Consider the following 24,203-nt stretch of genomic DNA (forward strand, 5'->3'; position numbering starts at 1 on the left):
AACAATAATAGTTACTGATTTTATTAATGAGTTTAAGTCTTCCGCATTACTTTATGTTGATATTACCTTGAAATATTAAGGTTTAGATTGGTTGGTTCGCTCACATAGGAGGGTAAGTGTGGGTGCCAGTCGCGGCCCGGATTTGGGTCGTGACAAGAACATGTCTAACTATTGCAAAAACAAAATAATTAGCTATTTTTAGAGTTTTTAAATTATGTTATTTAAGTCCTATATGACTTGAATTTAGGAGTTAGTTCTTTTTATTTGAACTTTATTGATGATTTAATAGCATAATTTTCAGTTTAGAATAGAAAATTATCCCTATAATTGTACGTCACGGAATAAAATCAATTTAATTAGTCCTAACTCATGTGTATTATATTTACAACATCTATTCCACGCATACTCATAACAAAGGCATTTTACAAATGCACAACATCCAACTTTTCTTTTCCCCTAAAACACTGCAAACTCATCTGTATTTGCAAACAATGTGACACTACCTTCCCAACGAAATGAAACTTCCAATATCTAATTACCAGTGAAAAGACAGACAAACTTCCAAAACTGTACGTTCCTAATATTTTCTACTTAAAGAGAGGCTTATCAACCCAATTTCAGTCTGATGGACATTTATCCCTCATTAAAGAAAGGGATAGTTGCCAATATTTACCATTTGGCCTTCTAGTATAACATAATCGCTCAAGTATACACTCGGTATGTATATTTTATGCATATTCGTATAAATTTATATACTACCTGTACATGTTTTATAACTAGATAACCCAAAGATATTGGAGCTGTAGTTTTCTCTTAAAAGCATAAACACAACTCAAACCGTACAAGTGAACATTAGTCTTTATGGAACCTTCAGTTGATCCCTTAGGCTTCAGGTAACATTGAATTTGTAGTAGGTAAAGAATAGAGTAACTTTTTCCCTTGATTTGCCATTAAGTCTCACTAGCAATTTACTGTACTGGAGATCAACATTTTCATCGCCAGAACGACACTTTCAAAAATTTGGACACCAATCACAGATCAAAGATGTCACCGGCTATGCTACTCAAAATCACGATATTTATGCCATTTTTGGTATCTTTGATGACCTGTCAGCAACGGCCTAAGTCGACTAGCGGATGTGCATTGAATACAGCAGCATCCCCTTAAATGTTTTACACAGCCTGCACAACATCTGCAGAAAACCAATCAAGTAATAGATCAAATTTAAGTACTCACTTTCATTTAATGTATGCTTTAGTGTTTAAACAACTAAAACAAAGAACATATAGAAGAACAGCAGCTACCTACACTATGACTTGAGATGGAGAGAGGAAAGTTTTACAGTAAAGAATCCTTGTCGAGAGCCATCAAGCTCACTCTCCTATTGACTTGGAGGAAAGTTCATACCAATAGCTTAGTCTTTCCGATTCATCATATAAATTAGGTATTAGTGTAAAGTGGAAATGGGATTAACTGGAGTGTCCCCTGAATCCTGATATGTGACCTGTGAAAGACAAATGGTGATATCTCAAAGTGTCATTTGTGGTTGTGAAGTGAGAAATACCTGAGCTCAACTGGGCTGAAACAAACACAAACGAATGTACACACACATATGGTTACTGGTGGTGTCACAAAGGTATATGGTGATGGCTTTTGCCTGTGTTTTTGAGTATGACAGTATTAACTAGGCTGAAGCCGTATAAGGAGAATGGATTTTATCAGGTTATTCTGCAATGTGATTCATTGAAATGCTGAAAGGAACTTAAATTCATCATGGCACTTGCAGCAGATAATTGAGGAAGCATGATAGATAAAAAGTCAGATGACAATATTGACTCGGTACTGTTTCAGAGAAGGAAAGAAAATTTTAGTTAAGGGGAGCTCTAGAACTGAGGAGTGTGTATTCCATCACCCCAAGGATCTGCCGAAGGAAAAGATAGGCCCTTACGGTTGAACAAAATTCAAAAGCCTTCCAATAGACACAAACAGATGAATGTATTCACATGGCCACTGGGAAATTATATTTTGTGAAATATCTTGCTCCTCCTCACTTTGTATAGATTTTGGAACCTTCTGGTAAGGGAGGAGGAGCTCCATTGTTTTTGCAAAATGGGTAGATTGATGAATGTAAATAAATTTTGTAAATTGAATGGGTATGTCCATCCATCAAAGGGTTGTAAGGAGAGTCGCAGCTTAGCTCTTCTTTTTTGTTGTAATATTGTTCTTAAAATATTAATGTTAGAGTGGATAAAAGTTTCACATTGGTTGGGGGACTGGTGGTTCGCTTATATGGACTTGGAAATCCTCCCCTCATGAGCTAACTTTTGGGGTTGAGTTAGGCTCGGGCACCATATCTTTACATTGTATCACAGTTAGGTCCATCTCCAACCATGCTACAATCGGGCGTAGGCGTGAAAGGGGGTGCTAAGAGTGGGTAAAGTCTCATACTTGTTGGGGAATGACTGGTGGTTTGCTTATATGGACTTGGGGAATACTCCTCTCATGATCTAGCTTTTGGGGTTGAGTTGAGCCCAAGTGTTATATCTTTACAATTAATATATGGGATATGCAATTTTAAGAAATGTAAAGCTATAACACAAAATGTCTCTCATTAACTGAATTTAGGAAGGAGAATAAAACATATATCCACTACACAGGCTTGAGAGTGCAAATATAAGTGAATAAAGTAGCATCCATCCATATGCATATTGATGATTAGCCTTACAGGAATAGTAGGTTGCAATCAAGGTTTGCACAGTTGCGGTGCCTCAGCTCAGAGACTTGTGAACCACAGATGTGGCATTTCGCAAATGAGTCATCCAGGGAGCATTCTAGCATTGTGCTTGCTTCGATCTCCACCGCAGGCTTGTAGGTAGAAGGTAGCAGAGAAAGGCGGGCATCAAATACAAATAGATTTCCAACCCATCCTACAGAACCTTCACTCTCAAGATAGTGAGAGACACCCCCCTTCAAGGTATATAATCGCTTAAAACCTTGCTTACTGTAGTAAAAACAAAAATAAGTTGTCAGCTACGAACTAACACGACATTTTCACGTAAAATGCAAAGGTAAACGTTAACACCAGATGGTGCAACACATAAATGAAGAGACCAACTCTAGTGATGATGATGGTCTTTAAAATCTACTTAAGCTAAATAACACAGGGAAATCAAAGTATGCACCTAAAACATAAAGACGGAAGAGAACAAAATTGAAGCAGAAGAACAGCGTTTTTATTAATGCTTCAGATTAGATATATAAAAGCCTAGAATAAGAAAAAATAACACATGATCTAGCAGTCACTAAACAACTCCTAAATAATAGGAAAGCATGACTAACAACTAATTGACTAAATCTTACTTAAAACATAGGCAGCGAAATTAAATTAACTGCAGTTCAAAAGCAGATTCCTAACACTCCTCCTTGCTTTAGATACTGCAAACTCTAATTTTCTGTCTAAGAAGCTCGAATTTGCTGATCGGTAAAGGCTTAGTAAATTGACCTGCTAGCTGGTTTTCAGACTTGCAGTAGACTAGAGTCACTTCTCCCCTTTGTTGCATTTCTCTCAGGAAATAGAACTTGATGCTGAAATGCTTGGTCTTCTTGTGAAACACCGGATTGTTTGAGATTGCAATAGCTGCCTAGTTGTCGACAAGAATGTAGTACTTTCCTTCTGTTCCAAATGTAAATCATACATGATCTTTCTAAGCCACAAGACTTGGTTTACTGCTCCTGTTGCTGCTATGAATTCAGCTTCTGCAGTTGATTGTGCAACAAATTTCCTGTTTTTAGATGACCATGAGAATATTCCTGAACCTAGGCTGAAACAATGGCCAGAGGTACTTCTCATATCATCTGCGGATCCAGCCCAATCACTATCAGAGAATCCAAGTAACTTGAAGCTTGGACACTTCTCAAACTTTACACCATACTCAATAGTACCTTTGATATATCTTAATATTCTTTTTGCTGCTCTTAAATGCATTTCACTTGTACAGTACATAAAACGAGATAAGAGACTTACAACAAATAAAATATCAGGTCTTGTTGCAGTGAGATACATAAAGCATCCAATCAAGCTTCTATAATAACCTTTATCAACTTTGTCGGCTCCATCTTCATTGACTTGCATTACTCCATTTGAAATTTCTTCAGAATTTCTTTTGCGTATTTCTTCTGGCAAATGAACACTTCACTTTTGCTTTGCTTGATCTCCATTCCAAAAAAATAGGTCATAAGACCAAGATATGTCATTTCAAAAACTTGCATCATTTTTTCTTTAAACTCCTCAACCACCCTTCTATTATTACTTCCTGTTACCAGAAGATCATCAACATAAAGCGACATAATAAGGATATCAGCGTCTTTATGTTTTACATATAGAGTTGATTCAGACAAGCTTTTTTGAAGCCCAAACTTAACAAATGATCATCTATCCTACTATACCAAGCTTTTGGTGCTTGTTTTAGGCCATACAAAGCCTTTTTTAGCAGATAGATAGTCTTCATCACCGTGTTTCACAAATTCTGATGGTTGTTCAACATATATTTCGTCCTCCAGTATGCCATTTAAGAAAGCTGATTTGACATCAAGTTGGAACACTTTCCATTCCATTTTTGCTGCTATTGCGAGTAGCAATCTGATTGTGTCTAATCTTGCAACAGGAGTGTCAGAGTAATCAATACCATAAATTTGTGCATACCCTTTAACTACAAGCCTCGCCTTGTATTTGTTGATGGAACTATCTGCATTTAACTTTGTTCTGAAGACCCATCTCACACCAATGACTTTTCTATCTTCAGGTTTGTTTACCAGCACCCAAGTTTTATTTTTCTCAATCATGGAGATCTCCTCCTCCATTGCTTTCTTCCATTTTGGGTCTTGCAAAGCTTCTACGGGACCAGCAGGTTCATAGATGGCGACATTACACCTCTGATAGATATCTGACAACAACCTCCTCCCCTTGACTGGATGATCATCTTCTAGTTCTTGCTGCCAGTGTTCTGTTTTTTGCTCTTCAGGAGGACTGATGTTTGCTTCTAGAGAGCGACTTCCTGATTTATGAGAGTTCTTCCAGTCCCACTATTCATTCTCACTAAAATGAACATCTCTTGTAATTGTCATCTTCTTTGTCTGAGGATGATAGACCTTGTAGGCTTTAGAAACTTCACTGTAAGCCACATGGATGCCTATGATTGCCGATTGCCTTCTTGTCAAGTTTGTCACGTCTAACATGAGGAACATGAACAAAACAGACACAACCAAACACTTAAGAAAACTTAGTGAAGGCTTAAACCAATACCAAGCTTCAAATGGTGTTTTATCCTTCAAAGCTTTCGTTGGAGGTCGATTTTGCATAAAAACTGTGGTATTTGTTGCCTCTGCCCAGAATATCTTGGGTAACTCCTTCTCATGCAACATACATCTGGCCATCTCCATTATCCATCTATTTCTTCTTTCACTAACACCACTTTGTTCTGATGTGTATGGTGTTGTAAGCTGATGCACAATGCCGGCTTCCTCACAGAATGAATCAAATTTCGTTGAAGTGTATTCATTCCCATTATCAGACCTCAATGCTTGAATCTTACAATTATTTTGATTTTCCACCAATTTCTTGAATTTCCTGAATATGCCAGCAACTTCTGACTTGTATTTCAAGAAAAAAATCCAACACATTCTTGTAAAATCGTCAATGAAAAGAAAGTAATAGATGCTACCTTGTAGTGATGGAGTTCTTTGAGGCTCTGCGACATCAGTGTGAACTAGTTGTAGCTTTTGTGAGGCTCTCCAGGTTGATTTTGGAAATGGCTTTCTGTGTTGTTTACCAAATCGGCAGGCATGACATTCAGCGGAATTTGTTGCCAAATCAGGTAAGCTCTCCACCATCTTCAACTTTTGCATCTTGACAAGCCCTTGATAATGATAGTGCCCGAGTCTCTTATGCCATAACTTAGTGACATTTTCTTTAGTTGAATACAACATTTGCTCTTTCTCAAATGGATCTAATGAGAAACTTTTTCCTTCCATTTTGACTTTAAACAGGTCCTGTCCCAGGCATCCTTGATCAAGCAATATTTATCTTCAAAATAAAGTTTGAAACCTTTTTCTAACAATTGACCAACACTTAACAAGTTCTGGTACATAAAGAACATCTGTTATTGTTTTTGTACCTGCTTGTGTCTCAACTGCAATAGTTTCCCATTCCTTTTACTGGAATTTGACCACCATGGCCTATTCGAACATTTGCAACTCCAGTAGGCTTCAATTCTTTGAAGAGTTCTCAATCATGAGTAATATGATTTGTGCATCCGCTATCAATCAACCACGACTCGCTAGAAACATTGCTTGCAAAACATGATGCAACAAATAGTTGATCCTCCTCTTGTTCATTTACAACTCAAGCATCTTCATCTTGCTGCTGAGTTTTGTTCTGACAAATGATTGTTTCATGCCCAAACTGATTGCACTTACTGTACTTAGCTTCAGGCCTTCTCCAACACTTGAAAGGTGCATGTCCGATCTTGCCGCAATGCTTACAAGGAGGGTAGTTTCCTTTGAAGCTACCTGTTTTGTTTTTGTTGTTGCGTGCTGCACCTTCTCCATCTGTTGGTTTGTATTTCTTTTTCTTCTTTTTCTTATATCGTCCATCATCTCATAACACGTCGTTGTCTTGTGCTTGAAAGGCACTTAAGAGCTCTGTTAGTGTAATACTGGATAAGTCCTTAGTATTTTCTAAGGTTGTAATGGTTGCCTCAAATCTTTCAGGTACCATTACAAGGATTTTCTCAAAAATCCTTGATTCGTTAAAAGTGGAACCCAACAATCTGACATGTTGGTTAGTGTATTCCTTTATGGTTTCACTGTCCTTCATCTTTTGCAACTCAAACTCACGTACTAAATTCAGCACTTGCATCCCTCGAATTCTCTCATCTCCTTTATACTCAGCCTCAAGATAATTCCATCATAGCAAAGAAACTATTGGAAGGTAACTGCTTTTTGTGAATGGAGGATGACAAGAAATTTTACATTCCAAGTACTTTAACTAGGAAAAGCTGAAAACTGGATATTCTTATGGTGTCACTGAAGAGACACGTCAAAGTTCCAATATCTCACATTTATGCTCTAGCACATAGGAGAAAGAGAGAACACAACGCATACAAAAAATCTACAGCTTACCGTAGTATAGCAGAATATACATCACAGCGGATACCTCCAGTGCAGTACATTAATATATCAGTTCTCTCCTTATCAACAGCTGCTAAAGGATCTGAGGCAATCACCTGCAAAACAGGATAACAAGAAATAAGTCATATTTACAGAAAAAAACATATTCCTGGATGTTCTCTTGTGCAGGAAATGTCAGTTTCTATGTTTATGTTTAAGCATATCAATGGACATACAACAAAGTAAAATAGCACCATGCAGCGGTGCAAGTATGAATAAGAATATAAAAAGGTACAGTGAATATGATCCTGGCAACTACTGAATTTCATATGTCATCCCAATATGTCGATTTTAGCCAGATACATTATTCAAAAATACAACATACCCAATAAAATGCAACAAAGTAGGGCCTTGGAAGGTACAGTGTACGAAGACCTTAGCTCAACCTCAGGTACAGAAACTGTTTTTGATAGACACTTGGCTCAAGAGAACGAGTCCAAAACAATCCAGAAAATGAAGTAACAGACCATGGGTTTTAATTGCTTTTATGGATCATGGATTGGTTCGTAGATCAAACTCCTAAAACATGGATTTCAGACTAATTTTTACTAAGGAGTTTTACGGCTCGTAATAAGGACTAGGGCCATAGATGCACCCCATAAATGAAACTTTAGAGACTCACTATTTCAACTTGAGTTCTACCGACAAGGATCTGTGTTAAAAAGGTAAACACAACTTTTCATCCGCAGACAGATGACAAGACCGAACAAACTATTACAACATTAGAGGATATGGTAAGAGCTTGTGTGATCAACTTTAAAGGTAATAAGGTTGATCACTTGCTTTTGATTGAGTCTGCTTATAACAACAGTTACTACTCCAGTATTCATATGACCCTGTGATAGGGTGGTTTGAAGTTGGTGAAGTGGCCTTGATAGGGCCTAAATCAATTCATGAGGCTATGAAGAAGGTTCAACTTATTAGAAAAAGACTGGGAACGGCTCAGTGCAGACAGAAACTTTATGCAGGTGTGAGGAGAAGAGCGCACGAGTTTGCTATTCATGATTAGGTATATCTGAAAAAATTCACTGATGAAAGGGGTGAGAGGTCTGGTAAGAATGAAAAATCAGTCCTTATAATGTTGGTCCTTATCAAATTATGAGGCGTTTTGGTAATGTGGCCTATGAGTTGGATCTACTTGTAGAGTTAGCATAGGTGCATCCAGTGTTTCATGTGTCCTTGTTGAAAAAGTGCATTGATCCAACTAGAATACTGTCTTTAAGAAGTGTTGACGTAAAGGATAATCTCTCTTACAAAGAGGTCCCAGGTGATACTCTTGATCGTTAGGTTCATAAATTGAGGAACAAGGAAGTCGCTTCAGTAAAGGTTCTTTGGAGGAACCAGTTAGTTATGGAGCAACTTGGCAAGCAGAGGCAAATATGATGGCCAAGTACCCCTACCTCTTTCCTTCCAGTTCAGCCCCAACGTGAGGTAATAGCTCCTCCATATTAGATACATATCTTTCAGCTATTCCCATATCTTAGTATGCCTGCATGTTCATGAGATCAGATCAGTCTTCATGTTTATGTTCACAGTCAGTCACTCCATCAGTTTTCAATGTTTAGTTTGCAGTCTTGGGATTGCAGATCTTCCCTCCTCTTTCAAATTTATTTAGGCTCCATTAGGGGACGAATGTTCTCAAGGGGAAGATATTGTAACACCTCAAAATTTCATAAATTCAGATCAAATCACGGGAAATCAGAAAAGACTGCTGAATTTTAAGAGAGTTACGAGCAGCATCTACAGACCGTAGATGGGGCTCGTGGATCAAATCAGAAGTAGGAATTCTGGACTGAGATTTACAGACTCAAACCATGGGTATAATTGCTTTTACAGGTCATGGATTGGTTTGTAGATCAAAGTCCTAAAACATGGATATCAGCATGATTTTTAGAAGGGATTTTATGGCTCGTAAAAGGGACTAGGGGTCGTAGATGCCTCTAATAGATGAAACTTCAGATAGTCAGTATTTCAGCCTAAGTTCTACGGACAGGGATCTACAGTTCGTAGATCGAATCACGAACCATAGATGACCTCGTCGAACCTACCGAAATCAATTTTTTAGTCAGGAAAATTTCAGTCTTTTAGTACTCTTTTAATCCCTAAACTAAGTCGTTTTGGCCTATTCTAAGTGGGATTAAAATTAATTAGTCGATCACCCCTCTCACGCATACCACCAAAAACCAAAGAGCAGTACTCTCAATGTTCCTCTCAAGCAAGAACAAGGATTCCAAAGCTTCTATTCAAGAATTTGAGCTAGAGCTTCTATTCTAGGTATGTGGGATTTCATCAATGAGTATCTTTCCACCCATTGAGTCCCAAAGAAAATGTAGCTTTTCAGTTCATGATTTTCTATAGCAGTTAGGGTTTATGATAAGTATGATTTCTACTTTAATTCACATTCATCTTCATAAATTGTTCAAGTATGTGTTTTGCAAACTATGATTTAGTATCTCTAAATGGTGTTTTCATGAACCCTCAAAACAATAGATATTTTTATGGCTCAAAACCATGTTATTTTAGATCATGCATGTCTCAAATTATTAGTTTTCAAAATTAAGGATGCTTTCGGATAAAGAATCAGTTGGTATATATGAGCTATCAAAATTCATGAACTATTCACTTATAATTGGTAATATTAAGTATTATCAAATTATTACTGTTTACAGTTTTATTACATGTTTTCATGGGGAGTTTACTTAGCACAAGGTGGACCCAGAAATGAAGGCTCACCCGTTATTTGAGGACTGACACCTTTAGTAGCAATCCTATAAGAGAATGACAAAAGGTCCCATATTGGTGATTAATGTGATAGGTGGACTCCTTATAAGGTTTAGACAATCTTCCTCCCTTTGAATTAGCTTTTGGTGTGTGAGTTAGGCCTAACACCTAATTTAATATGGTACTAGAGCAGGGTTCTTCTCACCCAATGTTGGTGTCCCCAAAATCAAAATTGTCCATGCACCGGCTGCTAAACACTGGGCGTGAGGTGGGGTGTCAAAGAATGTCAATAAGTCCCACATTGGTGGTTAATAAGATGGGTGGAGTCCTTATAAGCCTTGAATAATCCCCCTTCCTTTGTTTGTTGGAGCCTCACCTTCTTATGCATTTTTATTCATGGCCTCAGCTCACTTTGCACAATCTAGATTTACAATATCTTGGGACAAAGGGGTGAGATCTAACGGGGTTAGTGGATTAAAGTCATGGACAATTTCGAATGAAGTCATGCCAATAGAACTATGAATAACTCTATTGTATGCAAACTAAACTAAAAGGCAAGTTGATACGAATCGGGTTACTTGAATAAACAAGAAAATAATGTGGAAGCAAAAATACAAAGATTAAAGATGAAATTTTTAAAAGATATGTGGAATTTGAGAATTTAATCCCTAAAATTACAGAATATAGTGCTAAGAAAGCTAATTGATCTTAGTATTCAAAATTAGCAAATTAAAACTAATTATGATACTAATGAGTTAATTGAAGAACTTAGATCAATAAAGTGTTCTAGACCTCTATTTCAAAGAAATTTGAAACAACATTTAGTATAAGACTAGTTACCTTCTTCACTTTACGAAAGAACCAAAGATATCAAGTTAAAAATCAATCTTACATCTTAAGAATTGTTCTTATAAATTTGTAAGATAAATCTATTGTCACCATACATATAGGTGTAAAAAAGAGAAATCTCTCAAATAATATTAATCATGTCTTTTGAAAATAACAAAATTCACCCCTATATATAGGAAAACTTATATCCCCAATAGAATGGGCTTCAAGTCCTATCTATATGAAATAATAACTAGAAAACTTTAAACAAGGAAAGTTTTGACCTAGGAAACTTTAAACTAGGAAACTTTTAGACTAGGAGACTTTAAAACTAAGAAACTTTAAATAGAGAATTTCTAAAGTAGGAAATTTTAAAATAGAAAGCTTTTAAACTAGAAAATATTGGATTTAAACGTTCACCTTTTTGGACTCTCTTTTGGGCTTCATGTGGCCAACATTCTTCCTTTTTGGCTTGAAGTTGGACACTTCTTCCATGATAAACATTTTCTTGATTTTTCGTTGAAGCCCGTCAATTTTAATGGAGGTATACCTATGTGGATGCTATCACAAGTGCTCTTTCACAAGATGTCAACCTCCCTTTCACCATGGCTAAAAGCATAGACCCAAGGTTCTATTCACCATCTTTGTTTGACTATTGGTTTGGGGATGACAAGATGCGGAAAACAATAATCTCATCCCCAAACAGCCCCAAAAAGCCTTCTAAATGTGAGTAAGGAATTTGGAATCCCTATCACTTACAATGCTCTTGGGAATAGCATGCAATTTGACCATGTTCTCAACAAATAATGATGCAACATTAGATGTCTCATTAGCTACATGCAACAAAATAAGTCATTTTAAAGAGACTAACAACTACAACAAAAATGATATTCTTCCCTCAATCAGTCCTTGATAAACCTATACAAATTTCATGGAAATACCAACTCAAGGTCCATGATGGGTGGGGGAGAGGGTGTATAAACCTTGGGGAAGGAGCTTTATACTTTGCACCTTTGCACTTTACACATTGGCTACAAATCTAGAGGGGTTGGATTGTATTTTGGGCCTATATATGGCTCTTCAATAATACCCAAGGTATTAGCTATACCAAAATGTCACATCAATCCACCATCATCTGCCTCTATCACAAGGAGTGTCATCCAACAACTTCTAAACTCCACTTTTGTCCCCAAGTTCCACGTACAAGCATACAAAAGGATGCAAATTTGGCGTTGTAATCGCCAACCTTACCTCCTTTCTCACCACTTTGTACACTTCTCTCTTTGTTCTTTTATCCTCCTTGTCCTTGCTCTCCCCAATTTCACATCAACTACCTTTTTTGCCTCTACCTTTCGTTGGGACTTCCTCATTACACCACCAATCTCCTTGGTGTCTAGCAGAGTTACCCTTTGAAAGCCCCAACACCTTTCAAACCACTTGCTTGATCAACCAAGAAATCATATCCCACATACAGGTTGCATCCCACTGCTTGTCCGAGCTCCCAATGACACTAATTTTTCCCTCACAACCTTCAAATTAATCTCCAAATCCATAGTTAAGAGCTTATGTTGAGTTATAAGATATTTGCCCGAAATAACATTGTAGCCCTTGCAAAGGCCTCCATCATCCTTCCTAATGAATAAGTAATCAATTTGAGTCTTAGCCACTATGCTACGAAAGGTAACCAAGTGGTTCTCCTTGGGAAAACTTGAATTTGCTACCACCAACTCAAAAGCTATAGCGAAATCCAAAAGTGCAACTCCTTCAATTAAATCCCCAAAACCAAAACTTCTATGCACATTGTTATAACCCCTAAAGAATATTGGATGTGGCCACTGAAATCAGCTCCAACAAATAGCATTTCAATGGGAAGGATTCTTCACAAAACCTCATCCAAATCCTCCTAAAAACGCTTTTGACTTCCTCCTCCAAGCCCTCATGAGGCGTGTAAATGCTAATAATGTTCCACTTAAGCCCTCCCACGACTAACTAAGCCGACATAATCATATCATTAACCCTCCTGACCTCCACCACTTGCTCCCTAAATTACCAATCAACTGAAATGCCTAATTCACTACTATTGCTAACCTCTCCCAAGTACCACAACTTCAACCCATCCACATCCTGAGCCTTAGTCCCAACCCCCTTAGTTTCCTAGACACAAGTTATACTAATCTTCCTCAACCCAAGGATCTTTACTCGCTTTATGGATTAAGGACAATGACCTTATGTTGCACAACCCTAATCTCAATCTAGACGCTCTCTGAACCCACTTATTGCTTACTTTATGTTCAGCTAGTATTAAAAAGGCTTCTTCGAAGAAGAGGTAGATCTATATTTTAGCTGGAAAATAATGTACATATTTTTTTCTAAACCGTCACCTCCATGCCCAATCAACAACATGACCCTACTCTACAATCGCCAACCAAAGCCACTAAAGTAGAAAGATGTAATACATGCAAAGATATACACTAGGTCCAAAAGTGCAAATCCTTCAATTAAATCCCCAAAACCAAAACTTCTATGCACATTGTTATAACCCATAAAGAATATCGGATGTGGCCACTGAAATCAGCTCCAACAAATAGCATTTCAACGGGAAGCAAATATATATAAAGTAGAAAGGATGTAATACTATGATTGACTTGCAAAACTAAGATATATAAATAAAACAAATATATGGTTGTAAATTTATCCCACATGTTTCAGAGAAAGACTTGTGATACAGTAAAAATTATGCTTTTGAGTGGTAGTACCTTAATTTTACTGCTTTAGTTTATTCAATAAATCTGGTTAGCTAGTTTTTTCCTACTAGTTTCTGACAACGTGTGTTGCACGTTAATTTTATCAATTATATTTCATGTATCAACAAAAATAAATAAAAAGGAATTGTGCATTTGGCATATATCAGTGATAACCTTCAATTAATATAGTCTCCTTTAACTTTGTATAAGTCTTTTTTATGATCTATATATCAGTGATAACCTTTTATAGCCATAAATAAATATTAAAAATACATGCACACTTATTGATAAGATTGCCTATATTATTTTAATGAGAAACGATAGAGTGAAATATTTGTATTATTTAAGGTTCTAAAATTAAAAGACAGTACTATCAAAATTATACAAAATTAAAAACAATTACATTTAAAATATAAAACTAACAAATATATAATTTAAACACTGACCTTCATACATACATCTATATCAAAAGCTCATAATAATAGCTAAAAGATTACAACACCAAAATGAGTTTATTAGAAACGCAAAAGAAATTACAAACAACAATTATCTTCGTGTTGGAGAATATATATCGAAAGAGAAATGAGGACTTAGGCATGTCTAAAAAGAAAGTTCTTCTCCCACCTCATGTATTCTATTTTTTCATGTCTTTTTTGCCTATCATAGATGGAATAGTTTTTTGATAATCAGTTGAATGACAATTTCTTTCATTTATCAATGGTTATCATCTAGTTCTTAAATAGTAGTAAAAATGTTTGTTTAAATTCTATATTTTTCAGTTCTAAATAATAGTCTTTAAAATACAGATAGATGGAAAGATGAAAAATACAAGTCATAGTTAGACTTAATAAGAGAATTAACATTACCATTAATAATTATTGCTTTGAACTTAGAATCTGGTCTAGTTTGAATGAATAATTAAAAAGATGAAAAACACAAATCATTGTAATTAGTAATAAATGAGGCAATTACAAGTCATCTCAATAATTTATTACTAATTCATTTATATATAATAACACACTTTTAATATCTTAGTAATAATAAATCAAATAAAATAAAATCAGTTGCATTAATCGGATAACTGGGGGGTCACTCTTTTCATATGCCAGTAATTATTCTAGGATATACATGTAATATTAAAATATATCTTTTCACATTCCAAACATTTAATTATTTGCTTATATTTTAATTAAGATTTAATTTAAAGAAATGCAAAAGTCATCTACATTTTTATTAAAACGATACAATTTAACATTTAAACTAAATAATTAAATGCTTTTATAACATTTTAATTTATAGTAAGGGTAAATTGTAATTCAACTTTTAACTTTTTTTGTTCGCTCTTATAATAAGATATAATTAATTAGTATTAGTTTGTTAATATATATTCTCCAGGAATACTCTGGGCTAGTTTACCATTATCTTTTGACTGCTTTTGTTCTTATAAATGTAGAGTTCAACAAGGTAAAATAAAAAAAATTCTCACTGACCTCATTGCAATGCTTCTCTCGTTATTCTTTCTAATATTTTTCAATTTCTTTGCTAAGAACCCAACAGAATACTTATAGATTGGTCAAGTAATGGGTTAGAAAGAAAGAAAACACTTCAAATATTGTAAAAATACAAAAATGACATCAACTAGATTAGCCTGGACGAGAAGATAGAAAATTGAGCTATGAACTACTAAAACCTCTGACTCAGATTGCCCAAATGAAGTGGCCCGAAAACAATCAACATCCGGCCGCTGAGCGCCTTGAAAATGGCCAACATCCCATTCATAACCTTCCAGAAAATCAAACTACACTATATTAGCAGAATAGGCAATTGAAATATTCAATTATGAAAAAAGAGATAGCAACGCAAAAGTTGACATTTACAGACAGTGTTGTGAAAAGCGCAGAAAAGCACGCTTCAAAGCGAGGCGACCCTTGTGCGCTTTTTTAACTTGAGGCGAGGCGATTTGAAAAAAGCTCTCGCTTCAGAGGAAGAAGCGAGAAGCGACCCTAAGGCAAAAGCGTCAAAAAGCGCGCTCTTTATAAAAAAAAAAGCGACAATTAGGGTTTTTAAAAAAAAAACTGAAATATAACCTTCTCTCTCCTCACAACTCTTCTTTCCCTTCTCTCCTCGCAAACTCTTCTTTCCCTTCTCTCTCCTGAAGATCTCGACTGAGGCTGCTGGCTGTCGCCCTTCTTTCTCTCGTGAAGATCTCGACTGAGGTTGCTGGCTACCTCCCTTCTTTCTCTCCTCAAGATCTCGACTGAGGCTGCTGGCTACCTCTCTCTTCAACCTCGACCCACTGCAGGTAACTTTTTGTTCATCTCTTTTTTAGCTAATGTTTGTTTTGTTCATCTCCTTTTTCTTCTTCTCTTCTTTTCTTCATCTCTGCTGCCTGCTCTTTTCTTCTAACTGACTGCTGCCTCCTCTGTTTTTTTTTTCAATTCTTTTGCTTTTTTTTATTGTGATCAGTGTGTATGCTAGCAGCTTTTTTTTTGTTATTTTTTGGAACTTCCTTTTTGTTTGTAGTATTTAGTGAACTTGTATTTTCTCATTCAAGATGTCACTAAAGAGGAATCCGGCTTGGGCATATGGAACTCCTATGAGTAGTAACACAAAAGTCAAATGTATCTTTTGTGTTGTGACATAAAATGGCGGAATCTTTCGTCACAAAAGGCATCTCATAGGTGGCTATAGAGATGTAAAAGTATGTCCGAAAGTCCCGAATAAAGTAAGGGAAGAGATCAAAGAATATATGTTGAAGAAAAATGAGTTTAAAACTAAATTAAACCATGAAGCATCCATGGTTAATCTTGTTGATAATGATGAAATGGATGATGATGAATTTGAAGTGAATATGCCAATGCCAATGGGGCATCCCTCAAAGCAACAAAGGATGCCTTCATGTAGTGGGAGTGGGTCTTCCATCAATAGCACCGTCAAGGGTCCTTTGAATCTCTATTTCTCGCAAAAATCAAACGAAAAGAGAAAAGGTGAACCTTTTGACTTAGAATCTTCTAGAAAGATTTTGAGGGATCGTGTTGTATTTGCTTTTGCTAGGTGGATGTATGATGCAGGACTTCCTTTCAATTGTGTTAACTACACAGATAGTTTTGGTGAATTCATTGAGGCAGTCGGCCAATATGGCCCTGGAATGAAGCCTCCCACCTATCATGAGGTAAGAGTTCCTTTTCTAAAAAAGGAGGTGGAGAGGACAGTAGAATAACATAAGGTTCAATGAAAAATGTATGGTTGTTCCATTATGATGGATAAATGGACAGCAAGGTATGGAAAAATGGTCATTAATGTTTTGGTGAACTCTCCAAGAGGGAGTGTATTTCTTGAATCTTATGATGCTAGTAATTCTTCTACCGACTCTAATAAGATGTTTAATTTGTTTGAGAAGACTATCATGAAAGTAGGGCAGGAAAATGTGGTACAAGTTGTGACTGATAATGCAAGTGAGAACCAAAAAGCAGGTAACATGTTGAAGGGAGTGTTCCCACATATTTTCTGGACTCCTTGTGTTGCTCACTGTATCAACTTGATGTTTGGTGATATTTTCAAACAAGCCCCGTATTCTACAGGTGAACTTGAGTCTTGATATTTAATCTGCTTTTTTAAACTTCATGTTAGATTTGTTTACATTTTAACTGTCATTTTTTTGACAGATTTTGGCAAGGCTGTTAAGATACATGCTTAAATCAATCAAAGGGCATTGTTGTTGAATATGATGAGAAGATATACAAAGCAAACAAATTTGGTAAAACCCGCCAAGACAAGATTCACAACAGCTTTTTTCACTTTGTATAGTTTTTATAAGCAAAAGAAAAATTTGAGAAATTTGTTTATGTCAATTGAATGGAATGAGAGTATTTATTCAAAGGAACCTCTTGGTAAAGAAGTTGCGAGACATATCATTAGTCCATTTTTTTGGAATGACGTTGTTCAAGCACTCAGAGTTGGTGGTCCTTTAATTCATGTACTTCGTATGGTAGATGGGGAGAAAAAATCACCAATGGGTTACATTTACGAAGCCATGGATAGAGCCAAAGAAAGTATTTAAAAGCCATTCAATTATGATACAAGGAAATATCAAAGTGTTTTTGAAATCATTGATGCAAGGTGGACAGATCAACTTCATCAGCCTTTGCATGCAGCGGGACACATTTTGAACCCAGGGCTCTACTATAAAAATAATGACATGAAGACTTTAACTGAAGAAGTGTGGCAGGGATATCATAAATGTGTTGAGAGGATGATCCCAGATAAAACTTTGCAAGACAAAATAGGGGAGGAGCTTGGTGTGTACATGAAAGCGGATGGCCTACTTGGAATTGAATCAGCCATTAGAGCTAGAACCTTGAGGTCACTAGTTGAGAATTTCATCTTTTAACTGTTTACAATTTCGACTTTTAAGTTATTACACATCTTTTGAAATAACTCTTCTACAATTGAATGGTGGATGCAATAAGGTCATAATGTCTCAAACTTGCAACAATTTGCTATAAAAGTACAAAGTTTAACTTGTAGCACATCCGGTTGTGAGAGAAATTGGAGCGTGTATGAACATGTGAGAAACTACATTACATTAATACATTATTACTAATTTAATTGATATCTTAATCATCCCAAGTCCTCCTACTAATTACTTTCTACTATGTGCAGATTCATAGTAAAAAGAGAAATAGGCTGGAATTGACACGCCTCAATGATCTAGTGTTCATCAAATATAATAGAACATTGGCGCGTCTTTATAAGGCTCGTAATACCATTGATCCAATTTTGTTGGATAGTATTGATGAGGCAAATGAATGGTTAACTGGAGCACCACAAGATCACCAAGATGAAGAAGTGTATGAAGGAGAAAGTCTCACTTATGGTGATGTTTCTATGGCAAGTGGTGTTGAGGAGAATATTTATAGTTTTAGGGGGAGTACATTAAGGGGCAAGGAAAGAGAAGTTGGAGGTTCTAGTTCAAGTCGAACCTTGTTGATGAGCCTTCTGATGATGAAGAAGATGATGACCAAGTAGAACCCTTGGTTATGGCACTTGAAGAGTTTGAGGATCTTGTTGAAGAATAGGAGTTTGAATCTTTGTGATTTAATTATGTTTTTGATTTTTTGCTTTATATGTTATGACTTGTGAGTATTTTTGCCTATGTAATTTCTTTCAGTCTAAGACTATATTACCTCTATTTAGTTATTTAATATTTTTTTATACTAAATGTCGCTTTTTTAAAAAAAAAAGTGCGCGCTTCGCTTCATGCTTATCGCTTTTGTGAAGCAAGCCCTCGTCGCTTTTTTCCGCTTCTCGCTTCCCAAAACAATGTTTACAGAGTATAATAAGATGTTTCACCTTAAACGGTTGTCTTGTCTATATGCAAGCTGGAAAATTATACTTGGTCAAGAAATAGTTCCAACTATGGGATTGACAGATTATTGTGTTCTTCTGAGTGGAACAATCTATTTGGTGCAATCAAACAATTTAAACTCCTTGTATCATCTGGATCTCTGTCGACAAATCCTAGATTATGGCCATTGGTCTAGAAAGGCCCCTTATTCTGATTTGAAAATACATGGTTGGAGCACGTGAGATGAGGAATTGGACAGAAATTGGTGGACAACTTTCAGTAATTTGGGCGGTCTGCACTTATTTTTGCTAAGACTTAAGATTAATGAATAGAACAAGTCTTGTTTTGTTGATTAGGAGAGTGCTGAGCTGGCTTCTTACCAACTTATGGATGTTGCAAGGATATGGTTTGATCAATGGAAGGAGACTAAGGGCATGTTTGGACATTCAATATGAAATCATGAGAGGAAGTTGAAGTTTTGTTTCGAAATGCAATTTGGACCTTTTTTGTCGTATGTTTTCTCGTAAACATAAGAACCTTATAAGTAGTAAAAAACTATCACAATTGTCCCAATTCATTCTACAACGTACCAAATAAGCAAAAATTTTGTAAAATCGCACGATACACTATCATAAAACTATTCATAAAAAAACACAACATTTATGGATCAACTTTAATTGAATAAAAAATAAAATTAAACATAAGTTGTAATGTACTAGTCTTTAATATAATGCTCCCCACATGATACAAACAACTTCTCACATTGACTTGCATTTCTCGATCATACGACTGAAAAGTCGAACCAATATCGTCACTTTTAACCATAATTGGTTGGTAAATAAATTTGATAAAAAAAATAATAATAATTGGTGAATATATGTAACGACCTGTTAGTCGTTTTGAGCAGTAGAGTTTATTTCTGGTAATAACTGTCTGAGTCGACGGATCCTACGACGGACCGTCATGGGCACGACGGACCGTCGAGGGGGTCTCGTTCCAAAACACTTAGATTCTAAAAATTTGGGTATTGAGAACAACTCTCTGAACTTCGCGACGACATGATAGGACGGACCGTCGTGGGCACGACGGACCGTCCCAGACCCTTTAGTGAAATTTAGTCTCTGAACCTTGTGACGGAAGCAGCAGGACGGACCGTCGCAGGCACGACGAGCCGTCACAGGCTGCGTAAACCTGACTGGGTCGAATTTCTATTAAATGTTTTAAGGGGCGTTTTGGACTATTCCTGCTTATAATTATAAAGTTAGTGGTTGAATGTTAACAATTCAATTACTTGGGGGTTAAAGGAGACAACCTTGGAATAAATAATGGGTTACTTTTACCATCTTTTATACTTAATTATATGGTAATTAGGGTAAAACAAAAAGAGTTTGAATAAGGAAAAAGAAGAAAGAGACAGAAAGAGAGGGAGAACGATCGAGAGAAGAGAGAAACGAAGAGGAAAGCAAAGGTTTTGGGGGATAGCTTGCTTGATCGCCAATTCTTCGGTGGAGGTAGGTTATGGTTTATGCTATTTCATAGTAAACTCTTAATAGCGAATGATATGTATTGGTAGTATTGTAAAGTCTTCTATATGCTTAATTGTATGCTTGCATGATGTGATTGTGTAATTGTAATGGTTGGAAAGATGAGGTTGTGAAGCTTAAAACTAAAACCCTCTCTGTTAATGATGATGCCTTGATATAAAAAAAGGCTTGATGAACTAAAAGAATGAGGTTAATGGATCGGGTGTCACGTTCCGGCACCAGGATAGTATTAGTGGATCGGGTGTCACGTTCCGACACCCGGATAGTATTAGAGGATCGGGTGTCACGTTCCGACACCAGAATAGTATTAATGGATCGGGTGTCACGTTCCGACACCAGGATAGTATTAATGGATCGGGTGTCACGTTCCGACACCAGGATAATATTAATGGATCGGGTGTCACGTTCTGACACCAGGATAGTAGTAGTGAATCGGGTGTCACGTTCCGACACCAGGATAGTAAAAAGAATGAATCTTGAATTATGTTAATATACTCAATTTAAAGAACCTATTTCCCAAACGATTATAGTGTGGAGGCGTGAGTCCTCATAGATGTGCTTGAGTTGTGGCCAATGGTTATGGTACTTGTTGTTGTTATCTGTTAAGTATGGTAGTCGATTTTATGTTATTATCCGATATATATTGCTTTCTATTTTGAGTTGGTCGATGATATCTACTCAGTACTTGTGTTTTATACTGACCCCTACTTGTATGTTTCTTTCTTTGTTATTTGTGGAGTGCAGCAAACGTACCATCGTCTTCAACTCAACCGCAACTCTAGCCAGACTTCAGCATAATCAGACTTCAGAGTGAGCTATTGTTCCTAGCTCGAACTGGATTCTTTCCTTCGCGTCTTGATGTCTTGAAGTTCGGACATGGACCATCTCTTTTACATATTTTAGCTTCTTAGATACTCTTCGATTTAGTAATTTGAGGTTAGATGTTCTTGTGATGATGACTTCCAGATTTTGGGGATAGTAATTGATAAATTTTAGAAATTGTTTATTGGTTATATTATAGTTTTAAGTCTTCCGCATTATATTCTGTTTATTATGGTTGAAATGTTGGGGTTTAGATTGGTTGGTTCGCTCACATAGTAGGACAAGTGTGGGTGCCACTCGCGGCTCGTTTTGGGTCGTGACAAACTTGGTACCAGAGCATTAGGTTCGTTGGTCTCATCACACAAGAACAAGTCTAGTAGAGTTTTGAGGAACGGTAGGGGGACGCATTTACTTTTCTTTGAGAAGCTACAAGACTTTAGGAAAATTTCATTCTTTCTTTCTTTCGTGCTATTACTTGGATCCAATTGGTATCTAGGTGATACAAATTGGTATCTGACCATCTTCACTCTATTTCGCAGATGGTTAGAACTAGAGCAACAACTACGCCAACACCAACACCAGCAAGACAAGATGCGTCTGAACCAGCCACTGAGGCTGTAGCTCGAAGAGGAGCAGTGGCAAGAGGCCGTGGTAGAGGTCACGGGAGGACGTCCTCTAGAGGAAGAGGACAAGCACTTGGCCCAGCTAGTACTAGGGCGGTGACTCCTCCACCGACTGAGGAAGTATTAAGAGAGGATGAAGAAGGGGAAAATGAACAAGTGCAGAATGAGGAATTACCACCCCAATCTACCCCAGAGATGATTAATCAGGTTCTTGCTTATCTTAGCGGGTTATCTGATCAGGGCCAGACACCTCCAGTGTTTTCTGCACCAGCATCTCAGGTTTCGGGAGTACAGCATGCAGCTGCTGTGGCACCCCGCATGGATGTCTCATTGGAAATAGGCACGTTCCCCCGGTTGACTACTGGGCCTATAATGACAAGTGATCAGCATGAACTTTTCAGTAAGTTCTTGAAATTGAAACCTCCAGTCTTCAAGGGTGCTGAATCTGAGGATGCCTATGATTTTCTGGTTGACTGTCATGAGCTACTGCATAAGATGGGTATAGTAGAACGATTTGGCGTCGAGTTTGTGACCTATCAATTTCAAGGGAACGCCAAAATGTGGTGGCGATCGTATGTTGAGTGTCAACCAGCACAAGCACCACCTATGCCTTGGGCATCATTCTCTAGCTTGTTTATGGAGAAGTATATACCCCGAACTTTGAGGGATAAGAGGAGAGATGAGTTCCTGAGCCTAGAGCAAGGCAGGATGTCGGTTACTGCATAAGGCTAAGTTTCGTGCATTATCTAGGTATGCCACCCAGCTTTGCTTCAGTCCACAAGAGAGGTATCTACTGCAGCAAAATCCTTTCAGGAAGTGGTAGACTTTGTGATAGAGGTGGAGGGAGTGATGTCAGATGACTTCACCACGGCATCAGCAACTAAGAAGTTTCGTAAGGGATGTGAGTTTAATGGTTCTTACTCCAGAGGACAGGGTGCAAGAGGTTACCCAGCCCGACCTATTCAGTCTTCACTGCAGACTGTAGCTGGGGGTCCACCGCAAACCGGTCAACATTTCTTTGAGTTTGGAGGTTATTCCCAGACTTCGTCGTTCTCACAGAGGCCTATGCTTGACTCTAGAGAGTGTTATGGATGTGGGGAGACTGGACATATTAAGAGATATTGTCCAAAACAGAGTTACAGACCCCCAATAGTCAGAGGTAGAGGTGGTCATGGAAGAGGCCGCTATTCTGGAGAACGTGGTGGCCGAGGTAATGGTGGTCACCAAATCAACCGGGGTGGCGGGCAAACTGGAACTTCTGCAGCACAACATGGCAGAGGCAACGGACAGACAGGTGATAGGGCCCATTGTTATTCTTTCCCTGGGAGATCTGAAGCGGAGACATCTGATGCTGTCATCACAAGTAATCTTTTGGTTTGTGATTGCATGGCTTCTATATTGTTTGATCCTGGATCCACATTTTCTTATGTATCTTCCTCATTTGCTACTGTTTTGATTTACATTGTGAATTGCTTGACATACCTATTCGTGTTTCTATTCCGGTGGGTGAGTCTGTGATAGTTGAAAAGGTGTATAGGTCTTGTCTTGTGACTTTTGTGGGGAGCAATACTCATGTAGACTTGGTTATCTTAGAAATGGGAAGCCTAGCTCACTTACAGGTTTCCAGACGCCCATTGGCTAGAGAGGTTCAGACTCTGGCTAATGACCTTATGAGGCTAGAAGTAAATGAGAAGGAAGGATTTTTGGCCTGTGTGGAAGCAAGATCTTCCTTTCTTGACAAGATTAAGGGAAAGCAGTTTACTGATGAAAAACTGATCCGAATTCGAGATAAGGTGTTGCGAGGAGAGGCTAAAGAAGCAAAAATCGATGAGAAAGGTGTTTTGAGGATTAAGGGAAGGGTATGTGTACCCCGCATCGATAATTTGATTCACACTATTCTTACAGAGGCTCATAGTTCAAGGTATTCTATACATCCCGGAGCAACCAAGATGTATCGTGACCTAAAGCAACATTTTTGGTGGAGTAGGATGAAGCGTGACATTGTTGATTTTGTTGCTCAATGCCCGAATTGTCAGCAGGTAAAGTATGAACACCAGAGGCCTGGAGGGACACTTCAGAGAATGCCCATTCCTGAATGGAAGTGGGAGAGAATTGCAATGGACTTCGTGGTTGGTCTTCCAAAGACAATGGGTAAGTATGACTCCATTTGGGTAATTGTTGATAGGTTAACTAAGTCTGCTCACTTCATTCCGGTTAAGGTGACTTACAATGCAGAGAAGTTAGCCAAACTTTATATCTCAGAGATTGTTCGATTGCATGGGGTCCCAAAAGAATGAATCTTGAATTATGTTAATATACTCAATTTAAAGAACTATTTCCCAAACGA

General features: G+C 37.3%; 1 protein-coding gene across 2 annotated transcripts in view; it reads right to left on the reverse strand.

The window, feature by feature from the left end:
* Positions 1-615: 615 nt before the first annotated feature.
* Positions 616-24,203, reverse strand: part of LOC101261494 (rhodanese-like domain-containing protein 8, chloroplastic) — a 39,322-nt gene continuing 15,734 nt past the window's right edge. For both annotated transcript variants that reach the window (XM_004252149.5, XM_010315829.4), the window contains exons 5-8: positions 15,211-15,302; positions 7,180-7,283; positions 2,726-3,001; positions 616-1,192 (exon numbers count right to left, since the gene is read on the reverse strand). In XM_004252149.5, the coding sequence (XP_004252197.1) occupies positions 1,060-1,192; positions 2,726-3,001; positions 7,180-7,283; positions 15,211-15,302 (605 nt within the window). In that variant the 3' untranslated portion in view covers positions 616-1,059. The remainder of the gene's footprint in view (positions 1,193-2,725; positions 3,002-7,179; positions 7,284-15,210; positions 15,303-24,203) is intronic.

Source organism: Solanum lycopersicum, chromosome 12 (assembly GCF_036512215.1).
Source record: "Solanum lycopersicum chromosome 12, SLM_r2.1".
NCBI lineage: Eukaryota > Viridiplantae > Streptophyta > Magnoliopsida > Solanales > Solanaceae > Solanum > Solanum lycopersicum.